The sequence below is a fragment of the Heliangelus exortis genome, chromosome 7 (genome assembly GCF_036169615.1).
Source record: "Heliangelus exortis chromosome 7, bHelExo1.hap1, whole genome shotgun sequence".
In the NCBI taxonomy this organism is placed as follows: domain Eukaryota; kingdom Metazoa; phylum Chordata; class Aves; order Apodiformes; family Trochilidae; genus Heliangelus; species Heliangelus exortis.
Window position 1 is genome coordinate 23,530,122 of NC_092428.1, and position 26,811 is coordinate 23,556,932.

General features: G+C 41.0%; 1 protein-coding gene and 1 long non-coding RNA gene across 2 annotated transcripts in view; one reads left to right on the forward strand and one right to left on the reverse strand.

Annotated features, from left to right (window-relative positions):
• The window catches only part of SORCS3 (sortilin related VPS10 domain containing receptor 3), a 278,055-nt gene that overhangs the window by 183,416 nt on the left and 67,828 nt on the right, over positions 1-26,811 (forward strand). Inside the window, exons 6-7 of the mRNA XM_071749349.1 lie at positions 13,587-13,651; positions 20,550-20,668. Of these exons, the coding sequence (XP_071605450.1) occupies positions 13,587-13,651; positions 20,550-20,668 (184 nt within the window). The remainder of the gene's footprint in view (positions 1-13,586; positions 13,652-20,549; positions 20,669-26,811) is intronic.
• The window catches only part of LOC139798541 (uncharacterized), a 215,021-nt gene that overhangs the window by 20,306 nt on the left and 167,904 nt on the right, over positions 1-26,811 (reverse strand). The window lies entirely within an intron of this gene.

Sequence of the window (26,811 nt, forward strand, 5' to 3'; positions counted from 1 at the left end):
AGCACACCATACATGGGGCTGTGTATAAAAGAAATAATTCCCTCTTGGCAGATGCAGATAAAACCAACCATAGCATCATGAATAGCCACTGGGTATAAATGCATCCAGCACATGAAGAACTGAACAGAGACCTATTACTAGAGGCTCCTATGGGCTAATGATTCATTTGCCTGTGCTGAGGGACCTGCTTCTCATGCCCTGTGAGTAAGAACACACCTGGGAAAGGTTTTTCTTCCAGAGGGTGATGCTGACATAAATCTGGAATGTTACTCAAGCCACTGTGACCATGAACTGTGATGAGAACAAAGTTTTCGAACTCTAGCCTCAAGCTCAGTAATGAGAGTTCAGGAGAGATGAGACCTTCTTAAAAGGTCTTGGCATATATTGGAAGGTTTCCTGGCAAGGTCACATTAGTTAATTAAAGATCACAACACCATGGTGATAAAAGACCAGTGTTATTTTACTTAAAAGATGGACAAGTTTGGGACCTATGAGGTTAGGGATTTTCTTTTTATTTTGTGTGCCTACAGTTAATGTAGTTGGGACTATAAATATTTAACATTTACAGACATTAGATGATAGCTGGACTAGTTTGTGATTACCCAGTAACTCAGTGGCACAGAAAGAAAAGGAGCCTGGATATAATGTTGGGTACGTTTTATTGGCTAAAATAGTTTAAATTTTGTTGAAAAGGTTTCAAGTCAATAAAAATATGTATAATTAACAGCAACATTATGGAAATACTTATCTCAAAAAATTAAACAAATGAATATTATGAAATGGTGGATTTTTGGTGCCTTTTTAAAAATTATTTTTAAATTTTAATAAAATCTCAGTGCAATATTTGAGCTTTTAAAATTAAAGTACAGAAAGAGTGCACTCTGAACAAGCTTTTTTGGGTGAAACCTACTTAGAGGAACTCCTATTCCCCTCTTGATCTTCTGTGTTGCAAAGCAGATATTGGTCCCTAATACCCAAGCTAGACGTTCAGTATGCTTATAATATATTTCTTCATAACTGTGAAACTTCAGTAGTTTACAAGAATAATCAATAAAGTTGGAGAAATGTTTGTAAGTTTTATATTTTTCTTTTGACCAGGATCATATTAGTTCCTAATCTTAATCCTGTCCTGTTTTTCAACTATGGATTTGCTAATTTTCTTCCAGGCATCTTGTGATAAATTTCATGGGTATCTAAGAGTGCAAAATCTTAAATGTCCCTAAGAAAAACAAAGACTTTGAGTTTCTGTTTCTGGGAAACCCTGAAGGACTGTTTAATAGAGACTGCTTAAATCCCACCTGTTCTATTTGTTTCTGTGGTTAGCATAATGTTCAGGCTACCATTCCAATTTTTGAGCACAGTATTACTTAAGAAAAAAAAAAAAAACAACTTATGAGAGATTGACATAAATGGTTAAATCTGGGGGAGCATCTTTGAAGAAGATAGCAAAATCTCCTAATGCACTACTAGAGGATATTTTCTAGTTTACCTGGGACTAAAAGCAAGCATATTTGCTTTTTTGGTGTATATTTAAAATTTATGCTGTCCATTGGCTTGATATTTTAAAGCAATTTTGATTCACCTAGTCTCTTTGCTATGCATCTGTGCTCTAAACAGTGTCTAATGCATTGGAAGAACTGCTAAAGGATGTTCCTTGCTTGACTTTGCTGTTGTGTGATGCTTCTCTCATTACTGCCTTCTTTCCCAGGAAAATAAGTGTTTGACTGTTTTAGAGTCCTGTGGATGCCATGCTATCAGGGTCCCTGGGCTCAAAGCTATTCTATCTAGCAGGCAAAAAAAAAAAAAAAAAAAAAAAAAAAAGCATACTGGCTGCAAGGTTTATGTGGGATCATGAAGCAAAATAATTTAAGATGCTTAAAATTCTCCTTTCAAATTCAGGAAGTACATAATAAGTGAACCACAACAAAAGACCACATGTTAGCAAACTCACAATTCATATAGCACCTGCTAGCAGAGCTAGAATGAGCTCTTTTAACAGGTGCTGTAAACCCTCTAAGAGGGCAATTTTGAAATAAGTCCTTTGCTTGAGGAATTCTGTGTATCTTGGAGAAGGAGGGAATACCCCTTCTCTACTAATGTAACTTTATGCCCTTACATAAATGGTATCTGGCTTTTAGAATTTGTGATTTGTTGTGATGTTAGTCATATTTATGGCTTTAATGTACTGTGACTGGCAGTGATTTTTGATTTTATTTTTTTTTTTAAGACTGGAAAAGTAAGGGCTGAAATATTTCTATTCATTGGTTTTATGTTCAATGCTTAGCACTAAATGTCACATATTGTAGTGCAGTTAGGGCTTTCAGCCATCAGAAAGTCTTTGCTTTGGTCTCTCATGTCAGGTTTCTGTATGTCCAAGAGGCCAGTCTCTTCTCCTGTTTCTCCCATTGCTAGTCTTGGATCGTGCAATTCCTCTCATTTTCTTGTGACTAAGCACCCAAGATTGAAGCAAACCAGATAAACTGCTAGTAAGAAAGATCTAAGAAGGAATTTGTGGAATGTTTCTCCCAATTAAGATTGATTCCTGGACTATATCCCAAAGTGGTGTCTGCAGTGACAGTGCATGATTAAAGGGTGTTTCCTTCTGATCCAACAGGGATAAAATGTCTGAACTCCATCGCTGGGTTTCCCAGCCACTGCTGGAAGCTTTAATGCTGCACTGCAAGCTCCTGCAGCCTGCCTGGGCTGACTTTGGTTTCTCTTCCTGATGCACATCAACTCAAACATAAATTCATTTCAGCCTGTCAGTAACAGTCCCAGAGTAATTCTTTGTGATACTTCATAGGAAGCAGTGATGAAAGCCAGCCCTCTAATTAATATATTGAATAATGCATCTCCCTGAAGCATATGGGAATCTCCCATACTGTCATAGCTTGGCAAAGTTAATCAAAAGCTAGGCTGACAGGCTGACTGCAGTACTCTCTGTTTTGTGCTCCCTGGCTAGCAAGCAATATTCTTCCAGGTTTTTTCAGTGGATTTGGCTTAGGTTTTGGCCTTTGCTCTGTACCACGCTGATCTCTGTTTCTGGGCAAATGGCTTAATTTTCATGGGGGGACAGAACCTGTCTTGCTTTTAGATGACTCACAGAGATATCTTTGGGCATCATTTTAAAAATCACCACTGTCCTGAGAAGTTGAGGAATGGCCTTTTCACATACTCTTGTTGTGGACATAATTTTCCATCCCTTTCATTCAATGACCCAACACCTGCTGACATCACACACCTGAGCAGCTTTCCCGGACCCAGCCTCCCTGCTGCCCCAGACCTCATCCCAGATTTGCCCAGCTGGATTTCCAGACAAGCACCTTTGTAGGGGTTTTTACAGCTCTTGTTTCTTTACAACAGCTGGGGCTGGAAATGGTCTTGCATTGGGGAAAGTTGCATTCTGAAGGAGAATTTTTCCTCACTAAGTACATCAACGTTATCAGAGGCCATTTTGTCTTGAAAGTAGATTTTCAGTCACTCCTCAAAGCTCTTCAGGTAGATTTTCTCAAGAAGAATGAGGAAGAATCCTGATAAATTCCAGTTCTTTTCACTGAACTGACTTCAATCTCTGAGCCTTTGGAAGTTTGCATGCTATTAAGTTGAACAAAACCACTTGTTTTATTTAACAGAAGGACCTGAACCCATGCTGTGCAGAAAGAACAGTCTTATCATGGCTAAACAGACAAGATGTTTCTGCACTCATTTAAACGTAAGCTGTTTGTGTCACTCAGTAACATCCATTAAAGATAAGGAGATCCCTCTTTGTGCCTTCTGCCTTTGGAAATTAACAAACTCTCTTAAAATGACAATTCATCAGCAGTTATATGAGGCAGAATTCATTCTCGGCAAGAGAAGAAATTGAAACTCCCATCCTTTCCTTCTCTGGCATTCCCCTGAGCCTCCTCTAGAAAGAGATGAGTTTAATTCTGCTATTGTTAAGCACACTGAGCATGAAGCTACATCAGAACCTCAGAGTGGGAAGGAGTAGCTTATTAGCTGCACTACAGGTTCTTTTAAATAATGTTGATTTGGTAACTTCTCTCTTGCTGATCATATTCAGAACAAGGATGAGAAGCCAGTGAGTGAAGCTGTTTTACTGGTATATTTGTACTGAGCTAATTGGAAGAGGAGATGGCAGTGGTTATCATAGCTCTGTAATTATCTCACAGATAATTGTCCTCCATTGGGCAGAAGGCAGTAAAAATGGGATGTAGGCACATTTCCATGTTCAGTTAAATATCAGAAGTTCTGCAGCTGAGTTTAAGACAGAGAAACATGCTGACCTGTGACTGCCAGCAAGGACAGAGGCAATAATAAATAATGGCTGTAGACTTCAGAACTGATTGCTGTTAGATCTGGGCTTTCTCCCATAGAAGAAAATTCTGCTTTTTGTTGGATTAAATAAAGAAAAGCAAACCAAAAACTCTGCCAGGTTCTTTTGTCTAAAGGTTGCAGAAAGATTCTTAGATGTTGACCACAATCAGGTTTTGATTTAAAATTTTTGAAGGAAGGAGACATGTTCCAATAACATTGATTTTAGGGGCAATCTGCAGTAGTGACTCCCTAAAGCCATTTCAGGATCTGCTGTAGTTTATCTAGAATTTTTTTCTTCTTTCTTTCCAGAAATCATTAGATTTTAACAATGTCTTGACACTTTGGAATTTGCCTCGAGGCTAGAAAACAGCAGAGTATTACTTTTGTTTGTCCTTCTGTATTTCTTTCCTTTTACTGCTCATCTATACCAGCAGATTAAGAACCTAACAACCACAAGCTCTTGATTTACCTACAGCTTGACCATGCATCTTTACTACTTGACATGCACTTGACAGCACAAACTGCCATTGCAGCATCCTGCCTCAGCTTGCTTACTTGAAAAGAGAAATGCACTGGGGATGAGGATGCTTTTGGGATCTGCCATAGTGAAGAGCTGGGAGTGTGTCTGGTGCTTAGCCCCCTGGGCAGCCTTGTCTCATTGTTGGTGCATCCATCTAGCTGGAAGGAAGGGAACCCACAAAAGCTCCATGATTTCTCAGGCCTCTCCTGCTATAATGTCACTTTTCCACTGATGGAGGGACCTGGATGTGGCTGGGGCAGTTTTACTTCTCTCCATTCTCTGAGGATGCTTCTGCTTTGAATGCAGATCTGTCTTGTCACAAGGCACATGGTGATCTGCAGAGTTTTTGTCACTGTTGCTTTTACCCATGATAGCCACACAGACTTGCTGTTTCTACAATCTGTCTTTGCACATCTTACTGTTGCCAGAATCCTTTTTGTTTCCTGCTTCTTTGTCTTTTCCTGTTGTGGATGTTGGGACAATGAAGCATCTCACTCTCTCTGGCTGACTGAGTGTGAATTTTTTGGGCAAGGAGACAATGTTGGTTTATTTATGCTTGCTGGTCCAGAACAGAGTAGTTTATTCTCCTCTTTCTCATCCTTCACCTTCTTCCCTGTCTCTATTTTCCTTCCCTGGCGGATGGTTAAAAGTAAAAGAATGACCTAAGCCATTATTTCTCATCAGGTTAGCATCTGAAATGAAGAGAAAAAACTGTCACAAAAGGTTTGTGACAGAAATCTTGTTTTTCATGTTGCTTTTCTCCAAAATGCATAAACTGAACCACAAATTTATTTCCAGAATGTTAGATACTATCCTAGGGTGATTCTTCACAAGATTCTGCAACAGGGAATGTGGAGACTCATCCTTCCTTAATTAATACAATGCACAATGCCCATAGGCATGTGGGGCTCATCAGCATATCCTATGCATATTGCCAGTGCCAAGTATCATACTGACATCCCCTCTTTGGAAAATTTAAGTTTTATTTTTATTCATCTACTGCTGCATTTGTTTATTAAGTGATGCTCTCATTCTGAAGCTTTTTAGGGGCATGGTATTCTGCCTAGAACTCTGTTAACAGCTGAATCACTGAGCCTTAGCATTTCAGGCATGTCATAATTTCAGTCAGAAAATGTTCATACAAATGACAGCAATTAAACACAAAATGAACTGAGAATCCTTATTTTGGTGTAAAACATTACTTGAATGGGTAATTTTTAAGATGCTTTTGCTAGGAGACAAACTCAAAGGAATGTTATGGGTCTTCTGAACATTCTTTTCTAGGGAGGGAAACAAAAATTCTAGTGAAGTCCTTGGCTGATGGGCAGCATCTTGAGCCTGTATTTTGCTTTTCTACAGTGGCTGGAAACAGGGCAGATTCATGTTTCTTGAAAAACCAAAGCAATAATCTGTAGTGATTCTCCACCTACATGACTTTCAAAGGAGGGTGACCAAAGTGCTAGGCAAACATTAATTAGCTGGGCTTCATAATATAGTAGGCACTAACCTGATTTTTAAGTAAATGCAGGGAAAAAGATGAAAGTCATTCAGTAAGTCAGTAAACAGTCTTGGAAAAGAAACGAAAACCTCTATTCTTGAGTTTACAGATCTGAGCAAAACATTGCATCTGGCTAAAAAATATATAACTTATAAAAAGATGTAACTTACCTGATTAATTAATTTTTTAAAATATTTTTTAAGAAACCCACATAGCACACCCTACCGCCACCACCACCCCCTGTAAACTATTGTACGGCCAGATTTTCCATTGTAAACCAAATATTTTTGCTTAAGTAGAATGAACTATTCCCCTGGAATGGCTTTCCACCCCCTCACCTCACCCTTCTTTGTCTTAGATTTTGTTTACCAAAATTACTTTTGTACACAACATTCTCTGAGTTTTTCTTCTCCTTTTCCAAAAAATTAAAAAAAAAAAAAAAAAAAAAAGGAAAAGGTGGTTGGGGAAAGACAGATGGGAAGGGAGATAAAATAAGTAATTTTGCAGTGTTTTAAAAAATCTACTTTTATTCCTGTTTCCTCAAAGGACTTGAAATTTAGAATATTAAAAATGTGTCCTGCAAAAAATGTCCCTTCTTTCAGAAGGTGCAACAGAGTCAAACTCTTCTGTTGGAATATACTTCAAGCCTGTCCACCCTTAAGTTTGCAGATCTCTAATCCCAGGTGAATCCTCTTCCACCTCTCTAGAAATGCCTTTCACTGTTCTGAGTGCAGGTGGGACAGGGGGCTTTGAGATGTCTTCAAGACACAAACATCTTAATAGCCAAGCTGCTGCTCCATTACATCCACCATATCCCAATGCTGGTGCTGCTAGGACTTGGCAAAAAGAGGCTTCTAATTCATGTAGGATAAACCCTCAGGGCTGCTTTTAAATATCCCAGGTGGGCTGTACCCTGATGAGTCAGGAAGAGGAGGCTGGATGGGAGCAGTTTAGTTGGTAAGGAGGCAGCAGGCTTGTGGCTGCACCTGGGAGCACACTCACTGCAAGGGCTGCCCTGATGGAGCTGACAGAGCTGCTCCCTACAGGGGTCTCAGTCCCCTTGGGAAGTTATTTCAGGCATCACTGAGAAATGAAGATGCCACCTCCAGCAGGTGGCCTGGCAGTGCTGCTGGCCCTTTGGAATCCCAACAGGGCTGTAAGGATCTGTAACTTTCTACCCACACACTTTTCTGAGTCTATTTCAGAAATATTTGGTTATATTTATTGGGGTTCATAATGTAGGTTGGAGAGCAATTTTCAGAGGACTTTAAAGGTCCCATCCTATTAACTGGGTGAGAAATAGACACAATGATTTGTACTTTCTCAATTTTTGGTATTAGCGTACAGGTAAAAGAGAAAACAGGAAACAACAGCAGCTTTGTTATGTAGATAAGTGTCTTTAAAGGTGCTCTCAAATTCAGTGGGATTTCCTTTCTGTTGCCTTAATTTCCATGATGTAAAGAGTCACCTTCTTTTATGTGAGGGGAAGAAGGAAAAATTGTTTCTGTGTGCAGCAGAGCCTGCTGTCTTGTGTGGATTCTCTAGTGATTGGTGACATGGCTGATCCTAAATGTCAGCTTTTCCCTCAAGGAAAGATTGATTTGAACCTCTTCCCTCTTCCTGGCCTTCTGTAACCACGAAGCCAGTGCATGTAGCAGCTTGGTTATTCTGGGACCTGTAATCCACTGAGTTGTAATTTGTAAACGTGTAATTTGTTTAGACATTCAGCAGGTGATGGGGATGAGGTGCAGACACAAGTGTGCACATGTGGAAACACATGTAGAGGCTGTGAACACTGAACTTTTGTCTCCTGGGAGATACCAAACAGCTCCTTAAACACCTCCTTAAAGTTTATTGGGACCTCTTAAAAAAGGATTGGCTCTGCTGAAATGAAATTACTTGAGAATAAACACTTGGCAATTTTTTCACCTTATCTTGCAAGTGAAATCTCACAACAATTAGTTCTGCCGATGTCCAGAATTCTAGCATCATGAAAATTAGCACTGGAAAAGATGTAGAAGTCTCCAGGGTCCTGCCTATGACACTTTATTACAATATCTCCCTGCCCAGCTTTTTTTTTTCAGGTTTCATTTGAGGTATGCTGTGCAAGGAGATTTTGTCCATTACTTTTCAGAAACCTCATCACATCCTGCTCCATCCATCAGCACCTCCCCCTGTTCAGCCACAGAGAATGGTCCTGTATTTGTGTCTTTAATAAATGCATTCTCTCCTTCAACAGGTCAACATTTGTATGTGTTCTTACCTAAGGTAGCTTATGGCATGTTGTCAGCCTGGGGTGTATGCTGCTTGTGTGCACATCCACTGTTACACGTGCAGAATTAATGCCTGATGGATCTAGGTTTAGACCTGGCTGTAGTAAATAAGAGATTACTACACAGAATCCCTCTGTTCATCTGAAGGTAACTGCAGTTATTGATATACTTAGGCAAACGTGATGCCGTATCAGCTGGAGGAGGTAGCCTGTTGGCCCCTGTTGGAAAGGTATCTTTAATTTAATGGCATTCTGTGGAAAACTGCAGGTCAGTTGAGCAGGAATTGTATGGATCAGTTTCTGCTCCTATCTTCCCATAAGGACATCATCCTTTTGTTGCTTGGATGTGTTAGTCCTATGTACTGCTTGCCTGGTGTATCACACAAATGTTTATTCACTTCTGGGGCAGAGTACAATTAAAATTGCAGTGGACTAATTGGCAATATCCACTAATTTGACTGCAGTTGCCTGCAGCAAGAGGATGCGAGTTTCCTCCTTTGCATCTTATTGCACAATGTGCCTTGTTCCTTCCCATTTCTTGCCCTTACCTACTGCACAACATCCTGCTAAGCAGTCTCCATCTGTTTCCTCCATTTCTTCACATAAGCAGAGAAAATTACATTCAGTCTGACATCCCAACCTGCAAAAATGAGTTCTCAAGTTGGCACCTTGGGAAAGTCTCAATCCACTGTAAACGTTTTGATTTTATTTCCAAATCCAGAGCTGGTGAATGCTGTCTTGACTGGTCAGAAACCAGGCACAACCGTGGTTCAACAACCCAAAAGTTCAATCAAGCACATTCCAGACCAAGTTCAAAAGGCTGGTATCTGTGACCCAATTCTTTGCTTTGTTTTAAATCCTTGACGTAAATGTTGATGATGTGCAGTAACAGCCATCTCCACATCCACAAACTAATGGGTCCTGGAGGTGGAGGAAAAGAGTGCCACTTATTCTCTACTAATGGTTTAGGGAGCAAGGATCAATAGTGGGTAGTCTGAATTGCTGAGCATTTTTCATCTAAGATGCTGGAGTAGCTAAATCTCAGTGTTTTCATCTCTAAATGCCTGGTATCTGGAAAATGGGTAGAAAAAAATGCAAAAATAGTTTATTCCATGGAAAGACAGTACAGTTGGGAGAAAAAGTGAGCTGAGGTTTGCAGGTAACACAGGAGTCTACATATTTCCTTTTCCTCTTTCTTTGTCCTCTTCTGAAAAGAAGGGAGAAAAGATCTCGTGGAACCCAAGAGTTGCCATGAGAAGATGAAAGGAAAAGCAGGAGAAGGTAGAGAAAAAGCAACCATTTCTTCTTTACTAATGGGATTTAGTGTTTGAATTAGTTTGATAATTAGTTTGAATTCTTAATTTTCCAGTGACCCATCACCAGCTGCAACAGTGGCTGCAGGCTCCACATTTCAAAAACTGCCTTTGCAGCAGTCAGGGAACATGTCAGCAGGAAAAAAATGACCTTTTCTGTCACTTCTGCCTGCATCCTCTCAGCATTTTCTAATCTGAGCAGTGTTAAATTAATAGGACTGGAGGGAGGATGTTGAGTTAGCATGGTTTCTTACTGTGGGAGTGCCCTTTTTTCCTCCCTACAGCCATCCAGAATGGCCACATACCCGGGTGCATTTTGTGGACCTTGGTTTACCTTTTGCTGTCTAGAGTTTGTGCACATATAAAAGACAGAAGTGAGCTGTGCGTGGAGCCTAAGGTATGACCATGTGGCAGGAAAACTGTCTTCAAGCTGAGCTTAGGTTTCTAAGTGTTGTTAAATATTGTATTTGTAAGGCTCTGAAATAGAGTTGCTTGTCAGCTGGAAAGCCAGGGAACCCTTCCCAGCCATCCCACTCTGTGGGCTCCACTTGGCTATAGAGAACATGCAAGGGAAAGGGTAAGTCAGGGGGTGCTGACATCTCTCATCACACTTTAGTTACTCAAATAGTTTTGAGCAGTGCATCCTCCAAATGTTCTTCAGAGAGATAAAGTATGAGAAAATGCAAGGCTCTGAAGATGACTTTTCTTGTTGTGTTGCTGCTCACGTGACCTGAGAGTGAGTTCTCAAGACTGGAGAAATTACTACAAAGTATAAAGGGAAAGCTGCACAGTCTGTGTGTGCATTTTTGCCTCTGTGCTCCAGGTCTTGCAATCACATCGTTCTCTTCACACTGCCTGACTTTTTGCATTCTCCATGTAAAGCTTCTCCAGACAAATGATGAGAGACCATTTAGTGAAAATAACCTTTTTCAGGAGTCAGAGCACTGCAAAGCAAAGCTGTGTTCTTTGCCAGTGGCAACAGGCATGAGGTGAGGCATGAAGAAACAGCATTGATTGGGATTTGTTTTGCAATCAGTCTTTGATATAAGAGAGTGAGTTGGTATGGGAGAAGGAAGGATGACCGATGCATTGTGTTACAGGCTTGTTATCTGCCAGCAGATAACAGGAGCTTGCTTTTGGGTTACAGGGGATTATTTTATGGGCTTTTCCACTTGAGTATTTGGTCAGTAGAGGAGTACTAGGGAGGTGCTGTATGCTGGTCCTTTTTTTTTTTTTGCCATGACTATTAAATCTTAAATTAAGGAAACAAGCAGATGTCGCTGGAAGCAATTTCAAGCTAGAATAAAATATTTCAGGGTACTCCTGTTGTCCTCTGGTGCTCACTTAATAAGCATTTTGATTAGATCCACAGCAGCTGTGTATGCAAATACACAATGGTAATGAGAATTTTTTATTTTGTTGCGAAATACTTAGGTTCCTTTAATTACAGCCCCTTTAAAAATGAATACTAAATTAAAAATGAATAGTGTTGTGGCATACTTGCTGTTTCTTACTTGGGGCCAACATTATGTTTGCCCCAGTGCTGTGGGGGGAGGCACAGTGCACCCTCCATCTGGATGGGATGGACCCAGGAGGTGTTGGGGGGAGCAGGAGAGGCTTCCTGGAGCTGTGCTGTCAGGACACAGCAACCAGCTCTGGGCTCAGGGTTGGTGTCTGCCTTCCAGAAAGAAGCCTGGAGAATGCAGGCTCCAGACTGAAGGATGGGTTTAAGTAGGAAGCCTTTTGAGAAGAACTGTGGAACAGCTCCCTAATGTGTTCCCAATCTGTATCTGAAAGTGCTGAAATTACTGTCCCTTTGATAAAGCTGTGATAGATAGATAGATAGATAGATAGATAGATAGATAGATAGATAGATATGTTGATAATGATGTACCTCTCTCTGGACATGTCATAGGTGAGGGTCATTATTGCTGAACAGCTGAAGTTACAGCATTTAGGGCTACATATGGGAAACAGGCAGAACATTTCTGCTATAGACTAGAAAGATGTGTGCCCTTTCTATATATATGTATATCAGGAAATCATGTTGCTGCACACCCTAAGGTTTTTCACTGACATTTTAAGGAATTTCTATTTGTCCTTCTGTCACTTTTAAATATGTCCAGATATTTGGAAGATTTGACCCCGATAGTTACGTGGTCACAGGGACTCAGGCCCATTCTCACATCCTCACTGATAACAAACAGCTTTCTTCCTTCTGGGATCACCCTGAAGCCGATGGTAGCGATTAAGGAGCAGACTATTTATTTCTCAGTGGGAATAGAATGATGAAAGCTCTGTCTGTGCAGCTTTGTTTTGTAGTATTGGGGCTTTTTGGCCACAATTCACAGTGTGTTGTGAATGGACTTGCTGTTGTTGTGGTGCTCTAGATAAGAAGCAGTGCCAGTTTCACTTACCTACACGCTGGATCATGGCAGAGTTGTTTTGGCATTTGCAGCACTGGCTGATCTTAGCTGAACTCTGGCACATACCTATGTTTGTCATTGCTTCAATCGCTCTGCTTTTTTACGAGGTGAGATCCACAAAAATGTATCAGAGCATCAGTATTTTTCTTTTTTTTTTTTTAAATGTTTTCACCATCGATGCCCCAAGGATCAAAGCAGCAAAAGCTTCTGATAAAAGTGTTTCAGAGCATTAGGGAACAGTGAATGTTGGCTGTCTTGGAGGGAATCTATTATTTTCAATCTACTGTATCAAATTCAGCTTCCACCAAATTAGAAACTGATTTTTGTTGTTGCCCCTTTTTAATCTAACCCTTTGGTTAACTCAGGAGAAGCAGCTCCATAAATCACGTGGACATCTATGGATTCTTTTTTTCCCCTGCCAGCCATTGCTAGGACTCATCTCTCAGTGATTCTTATCAGCCAAGACACTAACAATAACATTTCTGTTCTGAGCTTGACTTTCCCTCTGCCAGGAGGGAAACTGTCTTTGTAATGTGCCTTGCAAAACCTTTTTAGGGAATAAAATAACAATGCACAGCAAGAATTAACTCGAGGTGCTTTGGTTTAAAACAGGACAGTCAAAGACACTTATCATGTATTGTTTCATGATTATCAAGGACCATGACATGGGATCACGGGGTGAATAATGAATACTTTCTCACATATTTTTTTATCAGAATTTCACCATGCATATGAACATCTTTGTTTTTCTTTCAAAAATGGGGAAATTGAAGTACACAATAGTAAGATTGCCTAGCAAACTGGGGGTAGATCAAGGAACTCAGTCTCTCATGGTGCTATTCAACCAAGTAAAGCTCCTTTTTAAGTTGCTGTGTATAAGTGTGAGGGTGCTTCACCCTCCTCTTTTCTACAGTATTAAAACAGAGCCCTGTTTTTACTGGATCTTGGAATCAGCTTGCTTTGCCACTACAAGAATGATCATTGCAGTCTTGACCTTGTGCATCCAAAGTGCATAGGCAGGTTCACTCAACCAGAAGAAGTGCTCCAGGTTAGTAACTGGCCCTCAGAGTGGGCTGTGTAGAAACACAAAGGAGGTAAGTTGGTAGGTAGAAGGTAGGGACTTACATGCCAGGTATCACAAGGTAGACTTGAACTGTTTTTTATTTCCCTCACCACCTCCCTGTCTGATTGCAGCCTTTTATCTAACTGGCTGCCTTCTCTCTCTCTGTCCTCTCCCCAGGTCAGTGACTGGTTTGGATAAAGAACGGGACCTGGTGCACATGGAAGCCCGGACAGCCAATGGACGTGAGTGCCAGCAGTCAATGTTGGAAAAGTGGGCTTTGAGTCATAGGGAATTCCCATTCCACTCGGAATGGGAATGGAAATTCACTTTACTCATTTTGTCTCCTCATTTATATTTTAATTGATAGGAAAGATGGGTGTCTCAGGGGTTCGGTGGGAAGCATACTCTGATCCTCAGCCCCTGGAAGGTAATTCTGAGGCTGCCAGGTTTGCATTTGTGGAGAGGCTGGGCAGAAGCGCATTTTGTTGGGCTAAGAAGCTGTGTATTGTGTTCCCTATTTATCTGTTTCAATATCACAAATTTTACATGAATCATAAAAAGCTGGGCTATGGGCTACTAGCACTGTGCAGTACAGCCTCTGTGTATTTCCAGATGTTCAGAACAGCTGGGTTGTACCTGGCAGCCTGAGAAACTGCCTACAGTCAGAATTCTCCTCTGGTCTCTATGTGTCAGGTACCCTTTGCCTCACATTGAAAGGATTTTTCAGTTATGCTTATCATGTACAGGTGCTCCATAACAAAACATCACAGGCCTTGAAAAGGTGCCTGGATCTGAAGAAAGAGAATGAAAAAAAAATTCTGTACTCCTAGCTGAAATGAATCTCACCACATTTACAGCAGAATGGATTCATATGCAATTAACCTAGATAGAAGACAACAAGAATTAGAAGTAAATTGACTTTTTCCACCGCTCTCTCCAGAGTGTTTTAGATATTTTACACAGGAATTACAGCTCGTGGGGTGAAGCCAGGTTTACTCCAGCTCAATACTGCACAGCAATGAGACACATCCCTTTTAGTATAGTATAGGCAGTATAGAAAAGCAGCATAGGACAAAGGCTGTAGAGGATTTCTGGGTGGAAAAGGCCCCCCATACTTGTTATTTGCAAACTCTTCTCTGTTTTAATTGAGTGCTGTATAGGCCAGATGTTGTGGGAACAAGCTCCTGTCTGTCAGGGTGGTTTCTCTGAAGCTGTGGATCTTCTAAAAAGCTATTTTGTCATGGCAGCTGAATAAATAACCAGGCAATACAAGCTCAGGGGTGACAGCTGTTCGTGGAATACTTGGAAAAAACAAAACAGGCCAGCAGGTGGGTGGGAAAGGTAGGGAGGCTTCTTCAGTGCCTTTGCTCTGCTGTGTGTGCTGTTGCAGGGATGATGTGAAAATTGGCCAAAAGCAAGTAAAAAAAGCAAGTATGTATGCAAACTGCTGATGGAGACTGTTTTCAAACTAAGTTTAAATTTGCTCACCCAGCTATTTGAATGTTGGATGTGTCAAGGATGCAGAAACTTCATTTGAAAGATGTCTTCCCAGTTCGCCAGCAACTTATTTCAGGTCTTGCTTGCTTGGGGGTTTGCAGTTTGTTCTTGTTTTGATGTATAAAATCAGCATTTTGAAATTGGCAGTTGATGGTATCGAGGGTTTCACTGCAAGTCAGATTTCAACCACTGGTGTCAGCAAAATAAGCCCTTTGCAAGCCATCATCCCAGCAGACAGCAGGTACAGGCAGGACACAGAAGGCTGCTCTAGCCCTGCTGTCGTGTCCCACTGGGGGGACAGCACCAGAATGACTCCTCTCCCAGGCAAGCATAGCACAAAAGTACCGTGTTGCTCCAGCTTTTATGGTCTAAAATGATATAGTTTGTGTTAAAAGACTTAAACTGCCTCAAAGCTATAGCTTCACCTGGTGTGAAATGGTACAGCTCTGTGTACTTAGGCATGGGAGGCTGAAATTTTCTCCTAGTTGGTTTTGTAACCAAAATGGGCATTCATGCTCTCAGTGAAATGGCTGAGACACTTAACTTCAAGAACCCATTTTCCAGCAGGTTTGTCTCCTCTTCATCAGAAAATTCCTGATGAAAGTTTTCCTCAGTAGTGGGGAGAAGGAAAAGGAAGTGTTTTAATGTCTTTTAGGTTGGTCTGGTGGCTCAGTCACTCATCTGATGTCTTAACAGACATAGATTTGAATGTTCCTATTGGTCAGTTCAATTTAGGATCAAGAATCCCTGCCTTCAATGTCCCTGGCCACCTTAAAAGTACATAATCCTTCTAGAGATTCCTTCCTCTCCTCTTTTCCTTGATGCTTTTTATTTATTTACATAAATAAATAAATAAGGGGGTGTTTGGGGAAAGGTATTTAGGATTGGATTCCTGAACATTTTTTTTTTCCTTGTAACAGTAATAGGACTTGAGAACTATCTGATGCTAATTCAGATACAGAGTGTAAAATATGTTCAGTAGCTGGGAGGAGGTGGTGGGGCATCCTAGAGCCTCACTTATCCATAAATGAGTCAGGACTATCAATAAGATCAAGGAACTGGATGGCAGAAGTCCTGTTGACTGCTCTGTCTGTCCTCAAAGATGTCTTGTCCCATGAGTTCTGTTTGGTCATTACAGGGTGGTAGGATGTCAGCAGAAACATCTGCTGCAGTGTCACAGAATCATCTGGGTTGGAAAGGACCTCTGAGATCATCAAGTCCAACCCTTAATCCACTGCCACTGTGGTTACTAGATCATGGCACTGGTTGCCACATCAGTCTCTTCAAATTTTTGTCCTCAAATATTTGTAGGATGCTGTTAATACCAGTGTCTAGCTATTCTCAAGCTGTTGCTGTGTTTTGTAGCAGATGAACTTATTCACATTTTTTCCAACATCTTGGCAAGAACTATTGTAGCAGAATAATAATCTAGGCTTGCATTTTTAAATTATAAAACCATGTAGGAGCCTTGGGCATTGTACCTTCTGCCTGGGTGTAATAGGCAATAGCAAGGATAGGGTTGGATGCAAGGGAACTGTTACAAATACACTGACACAAGCACCCACCAGCACTCCTGGGAAAGATGTATTAAACTTTGTGGTATTCAGAGAGATAATCTTCTCTTCACTCACAGGTACAATGCAATAAACAGATTTTTAATTAAAGGGAAAAGAGCATTAAAAAAAAATAACCAGAAAGATAAAACAGGGTAACTATTTCCTGGGGAATAATTTAAATTCCCCTTGACAATCTTAGATCCTCTTTTCCTTTGGGGGAAAAATTGTCAAGGCCAGCTAATTTTTTATCTGCCTTTTGTGTTAACCTTCACTGGCAGTTTATGATTTCAAGTCTTGCCTGGCACCAGGACCTGACTGAAGCTGAGCCAATCTGCCAATGTAACTCGTTTCTCTCAGCTGCCCTTCTCCCTGTCAGCCCTGCTGGCACCCCATGCCTGCTTTCTGCTGGCTTCTTAACCCTGCCAGGGAGGAGCAGCCCGTGCTGTCCTGTGTTTTTGTAATTTGCAGTGCCCTTTGCAGCCTTCAGCACAGTGATGGGTTTGACTGGTTCAACATCTCCTTTCAGGGACCCAAATCTTTGGGTGCTGCCCACCAGAGAGAGCCACTTGTGCTCCTGCTTCCTGCCAAAGCTGTCATGGCTGTCGGGCAAAGAAGAGATTTAATAGCTTGGCTTACTTCACCAGTTTTATCAGTGCAAATTTCAAGAAATTACTTCAGTTTTATCACTTCTAAGGGTAAAAATGCACTCCAAGTTCTCAAGATGGGAGACTGTGTTAACTGGCAGCGGGAAGTGTTTCAAGCTTCTCAACTGAAAAGTGGCTGCACAGCTGAGAAAGTTTTCCCTAATCATAAGTGATATATGTTGGTGGGAAGGCTTTGTGTGGAGGTATGGATGCTGGGATTTGAGCTGCAGCAAGCCCTCCAGGCTGGTTGATGTTCATATTGCCTCATTTACAGATGGGCTGAGAAAGTAGCTGGATGTTGACATATAAGCATGAGAAGCTTTTGAGGCTGTATAGGAAATTATGAGCTTTTTTTTGCTCGTTTTGCAGTGGAACACTATAAAAAGAACCCAACACCCCAAAGCCCCATACCCCTAATGCTGGTGTTGTGTGGGATGATATATAAATTGGAAATAATCCCTAGAAAGAAGCCAGCCTCACTTAAGAGATGCATCTCTCAGCAAAAGGTCAGCAAGACTTTGAAGGTATAGCCTGAGCACATGACCTCTGCCCTCATAGGCAGTCTTTTTTTTTTTTTTTTTTTTTTTTAATATGTGCAAAACAGGCCTAAAAAATTACCTCCCTTTGGAGAAGGGGGAGACAGCAGATTGGAAGTTAGGATACATTTTTGTTGAGAGGCCCTGTACTTTTTATATAGGAGAAGATGTGCTCTGCAAATGGGACTGTAGCTCCTGAAGAGATCATACCCTTCGAGAAGCTTGAGCATGGACTTGAGGTGTTTCTTGCTTCCAGTCACACACAAATGTGAACTGTCAGCTGTCATATTTTCACATAATTTTAAATTTTATTTAAAGGGAATTGGTTTTGGGGTTTGTTTTGTTTTGATTTGGTTTGGGTTTGTTTGTTTTGTTTTGTGGGTTGTAGGAAGCTACATGAGGTTTGACTTTCAAGTCCAAAGGCAGACAGATTTGAAGATAATTTTTTTGTGTCTGTGTTTTCTTTCCTAAGCCTTGTGTTGTAAAATATATGAAAATACATTAAAAAGAGACTACACAGGAAATGGGTAGTGAGCTCCCCCCTTTTCTACTACCAGCTTCCCATGAATATTAAACAAGTGCCATTCTTTGTGTGCAGATGATTGCTGGTGTAACACACTCAAAATGACACATTTTCCAATACGCAGGAAGCTCGTTGTCATGTCAACACTTGTGATTTATTTGCATTTATTTGTGACAGGTTTTTATTCCTTTTCCCATTCTGTCACTCAGCAGCAATAAATTATCCCTTTTTTGGAGGAATAAGCATATCCAGGCGGCTGTGTGGGAGAACATACCGGAGGGAAGGAGCTTCTAAAAATGCAGCTCCTGACCTCTCCCCTTTGTTCTACCTAATTTTAGTGTTACCTCAAAGAAAAGTCAAGGCTGCTGAGCATTTTGGGTAGCATGACAGTTTATGAGAACTTCTTGGTTTTTGAGAAGTTTTTTATATACCACAAAGCTGTCTTACAGATTCCATGGTGAGCAGGTAAATAGCAGTTCTGGACTGTGTCAGTTGATGAAGAACCTTAATTTATCCCAGCTGAAAGCCCAAACTCCCTGCTGGGAGAAATCACAGCTATAGTACTGCAGTTATTTGGCACTATCTCTAGGTCAATTATTTTTCACCATACACTTTAGTTACCTCCATATTACTTTGAGCTGGCACCATCAACATCTTCTGCTGCTTTAGCATCAGCAGTGGGACTACGTTTTCATTGCTGTGCCAAACCTATGCAACTGCTCTGAATCAGCCATGTAGCCCTTGTTAACCTGGAATTCCCAGTGCCTTAGCCCAGAACCAGGTCTGCAGCCCTTAAACATGGGACCTTCAGTCAAGCAATGGGTCATGAATCTCTATTAAGCTAAGGCTTGGTCATAATTTGTGACTTTTGGGTGGGGGAATATCTTTTAAAAAATTATTATTTTTTTTTTCAATGCTTCTGTTGTGCATTCTCCTTGCATTCTTAAGGGTTTCTTGGTGGAACAAGGCTAGGGAAGGGGAGACTGCCAGTTTGTGAATCTTGGTTTTTAATCTGGGAAGGCACTTAGTGGAGTGTCAGAAGATATCAGTCATGCCCCCCAGTGCTTTCCACTGAACTATATTTTGCTGTCACTGGAAAGAGACAGACTAAGGACAATAGCAGGTTTTAGGGGATGGAGAATCCTGTAAGCAGCTTTGCTAGGCTAGTGACTGTCCTTTTAAACTTCCCTTTCATCCTTTTGGGCTCTGTTTGACAAGATCCCTGTTAATAGGTGCAGCTGTGAACTAAAAACACTGCACCAGACTTAGCCCAGCCCTTATAAACTCAGTTTTTTCTTCCTTGATGTTCTGTCCTTCCCTTTTGTAGAAAAGTGAACAAGTGCATGAGTCTCAGAAGCCTCTAGAAGTGCTGCAGTGTAACAGATATGACCCTTTTATCACTGCAGTCGTCAGCTCAGTTGTATTTTCATTTTCTCCCTAATTTGCAGTTTTCAGAAGAGCAGTTGAAAGGCAGAGATGGCATATTTAGATTGCATACATCCAGAGACACTGTGCCTTGATTGTTCCATTTCACGAGGTCCTTTCTCAGCTTAAGTAAAATAATGCTTAATCCCCTACAACCCCTGCCAATTTCCTGGCAGTGAGTGCTTCTCTTCTTGCCACTCTGAGCAACTTTCTGTATGGCTGCTTTTGCCTTATATCTTCCTCATGTTCTCCCAGTCCTATGGCTTCTCTCAAGCAATGTCAAGGACATTGACAAGGCATCCCATTAGTGTGATGGTCTCATCCTCACTCTAGACAGAAGCCTTTGATGCCTCTTGCAGTGCATATAACTACTGTTGGGACTCTTCAGCTAGTCATGCTGTGTCATGTCCATGGCATTTTCACTCCTACCCTATATTGGCTATAAAGACTCAGTTTTGGGAATTTCTTGTAATTTTCACAGCAAAATAAGCTAAACCTGATAGTGCTGTTTTGGACTTTATTTTTTTTTTTCCTCTCCTTGTCTGCTACTACCACAATAAAACCCTCATCAAGACTAAGATATAAGTCCCAGCACAGAAGTGCAATTGATAAATTCTACCTATGTGGCTTTTGAAATCATCTTCTGCTCCATATGGTCTCATCATCAGTTTTCTGATGCATTTATGATTTGTACTCTGCATTTATGGTATGAACTCCAGCCTCTTGAGGGATGTCTGTGCTATGGGGAAGAGAATAGGGAGTATGAAAATTCAATGAATTCCTGACTCCAGAGAGCAGTTGCAGTTTAAAGGCTGGAGGTAGAGCATGCAATAATGTCTAGCTAGTTGGAGATGAGGTTAAGCTTCCCTTCAGAAACCTTCTCTTGAATTGCTGATAACATTTTCAGAAACAGGCTTCTGCTTGGGCATTTTTCATGTGTACATATTCTCCCATTACAGACACCCACTATTTGACCTGTCGGATCCAGGAGTGCTCGGAGACCAAAAGGAGTGGGCCGTTTTCACGCTCCATTGACATCAGCTCCCTTGTTGTTCAGGATGAATATATCTTTATTCAGGTGGGTTGACTTGATAAAAACCTGACATGAATTCTGCCTGTGCAAGGTATTTCAAGAGTGGAGGCATATTCTTAGGACGAGAGTATGGGACAGCAAGGCATAAGAGCTGAGTATCAGTATTTACCTGTCGTAGGTTGGTGATGCAGTCTGGAATAAAACAGTTGATCTCTCTGCTCATCACTTGTCTGATAGTGAATCTGGTATATATATTTTGAAAGTCCATGCATCAATAGTCATAAAAGTACATGGGTTTCTCAGAAGTTCTGACTTGCTATTGTTGTCGTTACTTGGAAGATACAAAGAAGCTACTGATGGAGAGAAGAACAAAGGAAGGTTGTGAGTGATCATTTTAGCAAATGCAAAGGTTTTTGCTGATTTGACAGTCAAATAGCTAATGGAGTGAGTGAAAAAAGATTTGCTGTAGAAGGTAAACCAGCAGAGAGACTGGAAAAAGGATGTTATGGGGCAACTTCAAAGTGGAAGATGGATGTAAATTTATGAGCTAGTCATAAATTGGTAAGTGATTTTGGAGATGAGGAGAGAGTGACAGAAATAGAATGAGAAACTGCTTGATTTTGACATTTCCTGAGAATACATGGGCTGGGTGGAACAAGGCCATCTCTCCCCACTTCATACCTGTTGAAGTGTGAGAACGAGTAGTATGGTATGAAAGAACATTTTCTGAAGATTGCCATTTGGGTGAAAACTGGGAGCCAGGCTACAGTGATTCCAGGTTGTAGGAAGCTCAGGAGACACAAGGATTACAGGCACAGTGATGTTAACTGCTTCTCACCAATGCTGAAGAGGGGAGATGAGATGGGGCTTGGATCCAGGTTGCACAGGAGAAACATATGCTTCCCTTTTTGAGTAAGGCTGAGTTATGTTAAGCTCCTGTTTAACTTTCTTAGGGAATATTTTTCTTGAATGCATCCAAATTATAGAAATTTCTGCTCTGCTTATTGTGAAATTGTTTGTAGAAAAGGCAGCATAAGTGGGAAGGCTGGTGATTAGATGGAAGACTGGATCCATATGACCTAAGAGAACTGCAATGTGGAAACTGCATGCATTTGAGTAATGATGGCAGAAAACTTCTCCTGTAAGTCAGGGGAGTTTGCTGCTCTGGAGATGACTGATTGCTCAGCCACAGCTCCCTTCGTTTCCCCCTGAAACCCAGCCTGCTACCACTTCCTTTGGCATCATGGGGAGACCTGCTGCTAAAATACACTGAGAGTGTAACTTTTCCAACTCAGTAAGTCATGATTTGACTAGAGGTAATGGCTTTCCAATCAATAAATGCTCTACTCTCCAAGGAGTATTTCAGAGCAGAACTTTTAATCTGGTGTTTTATGCCTGTGGCTGAGGGTATTGTGGAACATCCAATTCCTTATGGGTAGTATGAGGCATACAGACAATTCTCATTCCACAGCTCCCACCTCTGTTAAAACAAGGCTGCACTTCTTAGAAACTTGTGCTGGCAGTGAGGACATCAGCCTGATGTGTGCATTCCTCTGCCTCTAATTAGCAAGCGGCTCAAACTAATAGCTGCTAATTGCTTCAAGTTAAAGCAAGTTAATGTTTACCCAAACACATGCATGTATGTATATGTAATGTTTCAAGTGCCTCAAAAATCCTTAGCAATATTTCATTATAACTTAATGAATGTTTGAAGTGAAAATCATATGCTTATGCTTGTAACAAAAAATTAACTGTATGATCAACATTTCTGCTGCTTTGGGCAGCAGTCTCTCCCTTCCTCAGGCTGTTTATCCCATTCCCTTCTTTTTGCATCACACCTGCAGGATTTCTGACTGCCCAGGAGCCTGTCATAAGTGGCTGCAGAAAGTGGGTGTGAATTGAGTCCTTATAGTGCTGGAATAGCTCAGAGGCACTTCAGATTCCCAGCACACACCTTGCTGAGCTGAGGTGTGTTAAATCCACCGTGTCCAGTGTGTGGTCAATGGGCTATGCAGTAGTTGCTCAGTACATATGTAGGAGTGCTGATGTGTTCTGGATGCATTAGTCTCACAAGCCATGTGATGTAGCTGCCTATTATGGGATATGTCAGATTGCCTGTGCGTGCAGTGTCTCGTGGGTATCATTCTGTCTGGATAATCTTGGACAGAAATGCAGCAGCCAGCCCTTTTGAATTTCAAATATTAGAGATGAAAAAATAAATATAAAATTAAATGTTACGACCCGGTGAGGATTAATAACTACATAAAGGATGGGTGCATGTGTTCTTATCTGTCTGTGCTGGACCAAATGTGAAGTAATGTCTTGGTGTAGAGAAAGGAACCCACTTCTTTTAACTTTGGACATGAAAGCAGTAAATTTTTAGTATAAATAAATAGTCTGTGTTCTTCTAAATTGTATTCAGGAATCAAAACCTTCAGGGACAGTTTATCTTCTCCTTTTGCAGGATTTGATGGGTCTCTCTCTGAGAGACCTTTCTCATTAATATTAGAAAGAACCTAAGTGTAGCTTAGAGAATACTTCTAACGTTTTGACAGTTAAAATTAGGGAAGATGAATCCCAGATACCAATATCAGTGTTTTATATTGTCTGCATACAGTTATTTACTAGTGAAAATCCATTCTAATCAAGCTGATGAACAGGCCTGTAATGTAAGATTCTTGGGAAGCATTAACCTGTGTAACTGTGCACTCAAAGCAAATGTGCCTAATGGGTAGGGGAAAGATGAATATGGAAAATGTTACAGAGCTATTATAAATCAATCATTTCTTATCATGTGGAACACTGTTGTGCAGCACTTCTGAAAGGATCTGTTGGAACTGCAGTGCAAAAAAAGAAAATGGGAATGATCTTATGCTTGCATAAAAACTTTGCCATGAAGAGTTTGAAAAACTGGGACCAGTTCCAAGGCAAAGCAGATAAATAACATAGCACATGATGAAAAATGTAAAAGGTAATGAAGAAAAAGCTACTAAGAGATTGTGGGAAGAATTCATATTCATTAATTGACTTTCTATTTGATTGCTCAATAGTTATTTAAAGATTCCTAGTACATCACTAAGATTGGATAATTCTGCATAAATTTAGACATGAAAAGAAAGTCCTGCCCTTCTTTGTGTCTATAAGTTTTCATTCAGTTCATAGGATTCCTCTGATATAACCAGGAGACAGTATCACCATCTCTCATGGTTAATACTTCATACAGCTTGCAGAGCAGGTCATTTATTTGTGAGAAAACCTTGGAATACGTCTGAATTTATTTATTGTACCAAAAAGGAGCTACTCTGATGAGCAACTTTGCCATTAAGGTCAGTGTCAGTTGTAATCATTTATACAGCTCTGCAGCACTGGAGCCAATGCTTTCTCTACACCTGCAATGTGCCATTTTCTGTAGCTGTACTATATCCTTCCTCATTCCTGCCTGTGAGTACTCACTACTAAGATGGTATCAGTTTCTAAACTGAGCTGCAGAGATAACCTGCAACTGCCTATCAGGTTTGCCTCTGACAGTTACGTGAACTGCTACAGTATTCTCATGTGCAGAGCTTATATTATAAAACCCAAAGGTCAGGGAGAGGCTTTTGTTTTATTTATGAATCTAGTCTGTTGATATTTTGGAGGATTTTTATGGTAAAAATAAATCACAGGGGGAATTCTTGGGAAAGTATTTTCAAGCAAATCTTGTATGAGGGTCTCTAATGGAATTGCTAAGGTTGCTGAAAAGAGTCTAAAATGCAATACCCATTTATGAAAATGGGGATTGTTTTTCAGGAAATTATCTTTCAAGTGAGAAAGCATTGTTTGGAGAAAAAATTATTTTTCTGTAAGTAAACAAATAACATCGGTGCTACTTAGTTCTTTAAAATGAAAGACAAGGTCAGGAATGATCTATGTAGGTTTCCTTGCCAACAGATTAAAACTTTCCACTGAAAATGCAAGAAACCATGAACAAATATCATCAGCCATTGAGGGAGTGAGGGGAGTCTGGGTCAAAAAAGTTTCAATACAATGTTGCTTCTTTGAAAATTCCTAAGGGAGTATGAATGCAGCAGTGCTTTCCCAAGTTTTGCTCTGCCACAGGGCTTTCTGCAGAAAGCAACACCTATGGGCAGATCTAGAGCTGCCATAGGGAGATAATTATGGCTAATTCAAAGTAGTTGCCCTTGGTTACCCAATGGTTATGTGCAAGCTCTCTTGGGTGCAGTAGCTCAGTGGTTCTGCTGGGTGCCTGGGGTCCTGTGTTGGACTGGCTCTAGTCCTGTCCCTGGCCACTAGTGGGGACTGATGACATTCCCAAAGCACTGCTGCAGGCCCAGGTAAGAGCTGTGTTGTCACACAGAACCCTAGGGATCAAGAGAGGGACAATAATAGTGAAGAAACTCCTCAAAATGTGTGGCGTGAAGGCTGCTGGCAATATTGCTGTCATGGTGCTGGTGGGCTAAGGATGTGAGACAAAGTTTACAGGGAGAGGTAGTATTTTTTATGAGATTAGAATTGGTAGAGTTAGAAAAGGGACAGATAAGCTTTTGGGCATACTCACCAGCACATAAAGGACTCGAGGGAGGATTTGGTCTCTGAAAATTGTTCTTCCTTTTTTTTTCCCTAGATGTCTGTCTCATAAAATCTGTTTCCTTCCCCTCTTAATTTTGTTGTGTTTTCCTTGTGTAAACACTTCAGTGTCTTAACTCTTACCCCAGAGGTCATCCCAGCTGTGTTCAGCATCCAGTTAACTGTCCCCATTCCTCCCTTAAGCTGCTGTCTTTGTCAGTGCCTGGAGACCCTCAGGGTAACTTTGGCCTTTTTGACTTGAACTGGCTGCAAGTCAGTGCAGAGATGTGTGGATGGGCAATCAATACCTACCTTGATTGATGTGTCTTTGTTTTTCTCTGGGATGGTGCAGACTCTGCTAACACGACAGAGTGCAGCTGAAGACACTGAAATGTAGCTCAGGCTTTCAGCACTTTCCATGGCAGTGACAAAACTACTGGGCATGGGAGACTGCTCTGAGATTTGGAAGCTGATACCTGGTTTGAATTTGGATCTGATGCCTGTTTTCTTTATCAGGCCAAACAAATACCTTTGGAGATGTACATTCTCAGATCTGCCTTTGGCTGGTGATCTCACTTCTTAAGGGCAGGGAGCGACTCCTGCAAACTCTGACTGAAAAGGATTGGCTTTTTGCTTCAGAAGCTGCTCATTTCCACTTTAAATGGGAGGTTCTTTTGCATCATTAGCCATAGAGGCATGCTGAGTGGCAGTATATTATCACTTTCCAAGGCCTTTAAAAAGTGGAAACATGGGTACCCTTTCCCTTTTCCACTCCCATGGCATAATTTATCAAGATGTTTTAACTACAAGCTGAAAATCATGAGGGGCTTGTCTCTCAGCTGGCCCCTCCTGCCATTTGTCCTCTAGGGGAGCTTTCTTCTCAGGTTTCTGTGCCATTTAATTTGTGATTTAGTCTCCTGGGAACTGCACAGCTCTTTCTTGGCTCCACTTTCCTTCAGGTCAGCTATCTTGGGACAAATGTATGTTCCATGATCAAAGCTGCTATGGTGGTTGCTCTGGTGTTTCTGAGGTTGATGTGATGAAGGCAGAAAGCAGTGTGAGGGGTTCTGGGAAGAGAGAGAGAATCTTGGCTACGGTTTAGAATCCTCCTGTATGAGATGGGGCCTGTGACCTGTGACATTGCCATTTAGGAGCAAATTCTTACTTGCAGCTCACATATGCAGCAGTATGGGAGCACTTGCAGTTCTTGTAATAGACAGGAATTCAATGTGGAAGATGAAAACTTTAAGTGAAAATGCTCTTCTTTGGTACTAATCATGTGTCTGGTTCTCCTTCACCCTCTGAAGCAGTTTTGCATTTAGAAGACTTTTGCTTTAATCAGAGAGTTTCACAGCAGGGCAGCATCTCAGCCTGCTCAGTAGCAGAACTAAGAATGAGCAAACATAGAATTTCTGCAGATGTTTGTGGTGCAGCTAAGTGGGACTACTACAATACATATCTGAATAATTCCTCTGGCTCAAAGGAGCAAACATTTCTGCCAAAAGCTGTTGGACTAATTCAGTCTTCTTTTGCATCAGAAAGTCTCCTTAAAACAAACGCAGATGTCAGCATTCACCCACAATCACTGATAGCTTCTTATAGCACCTATGGATAATACAGCT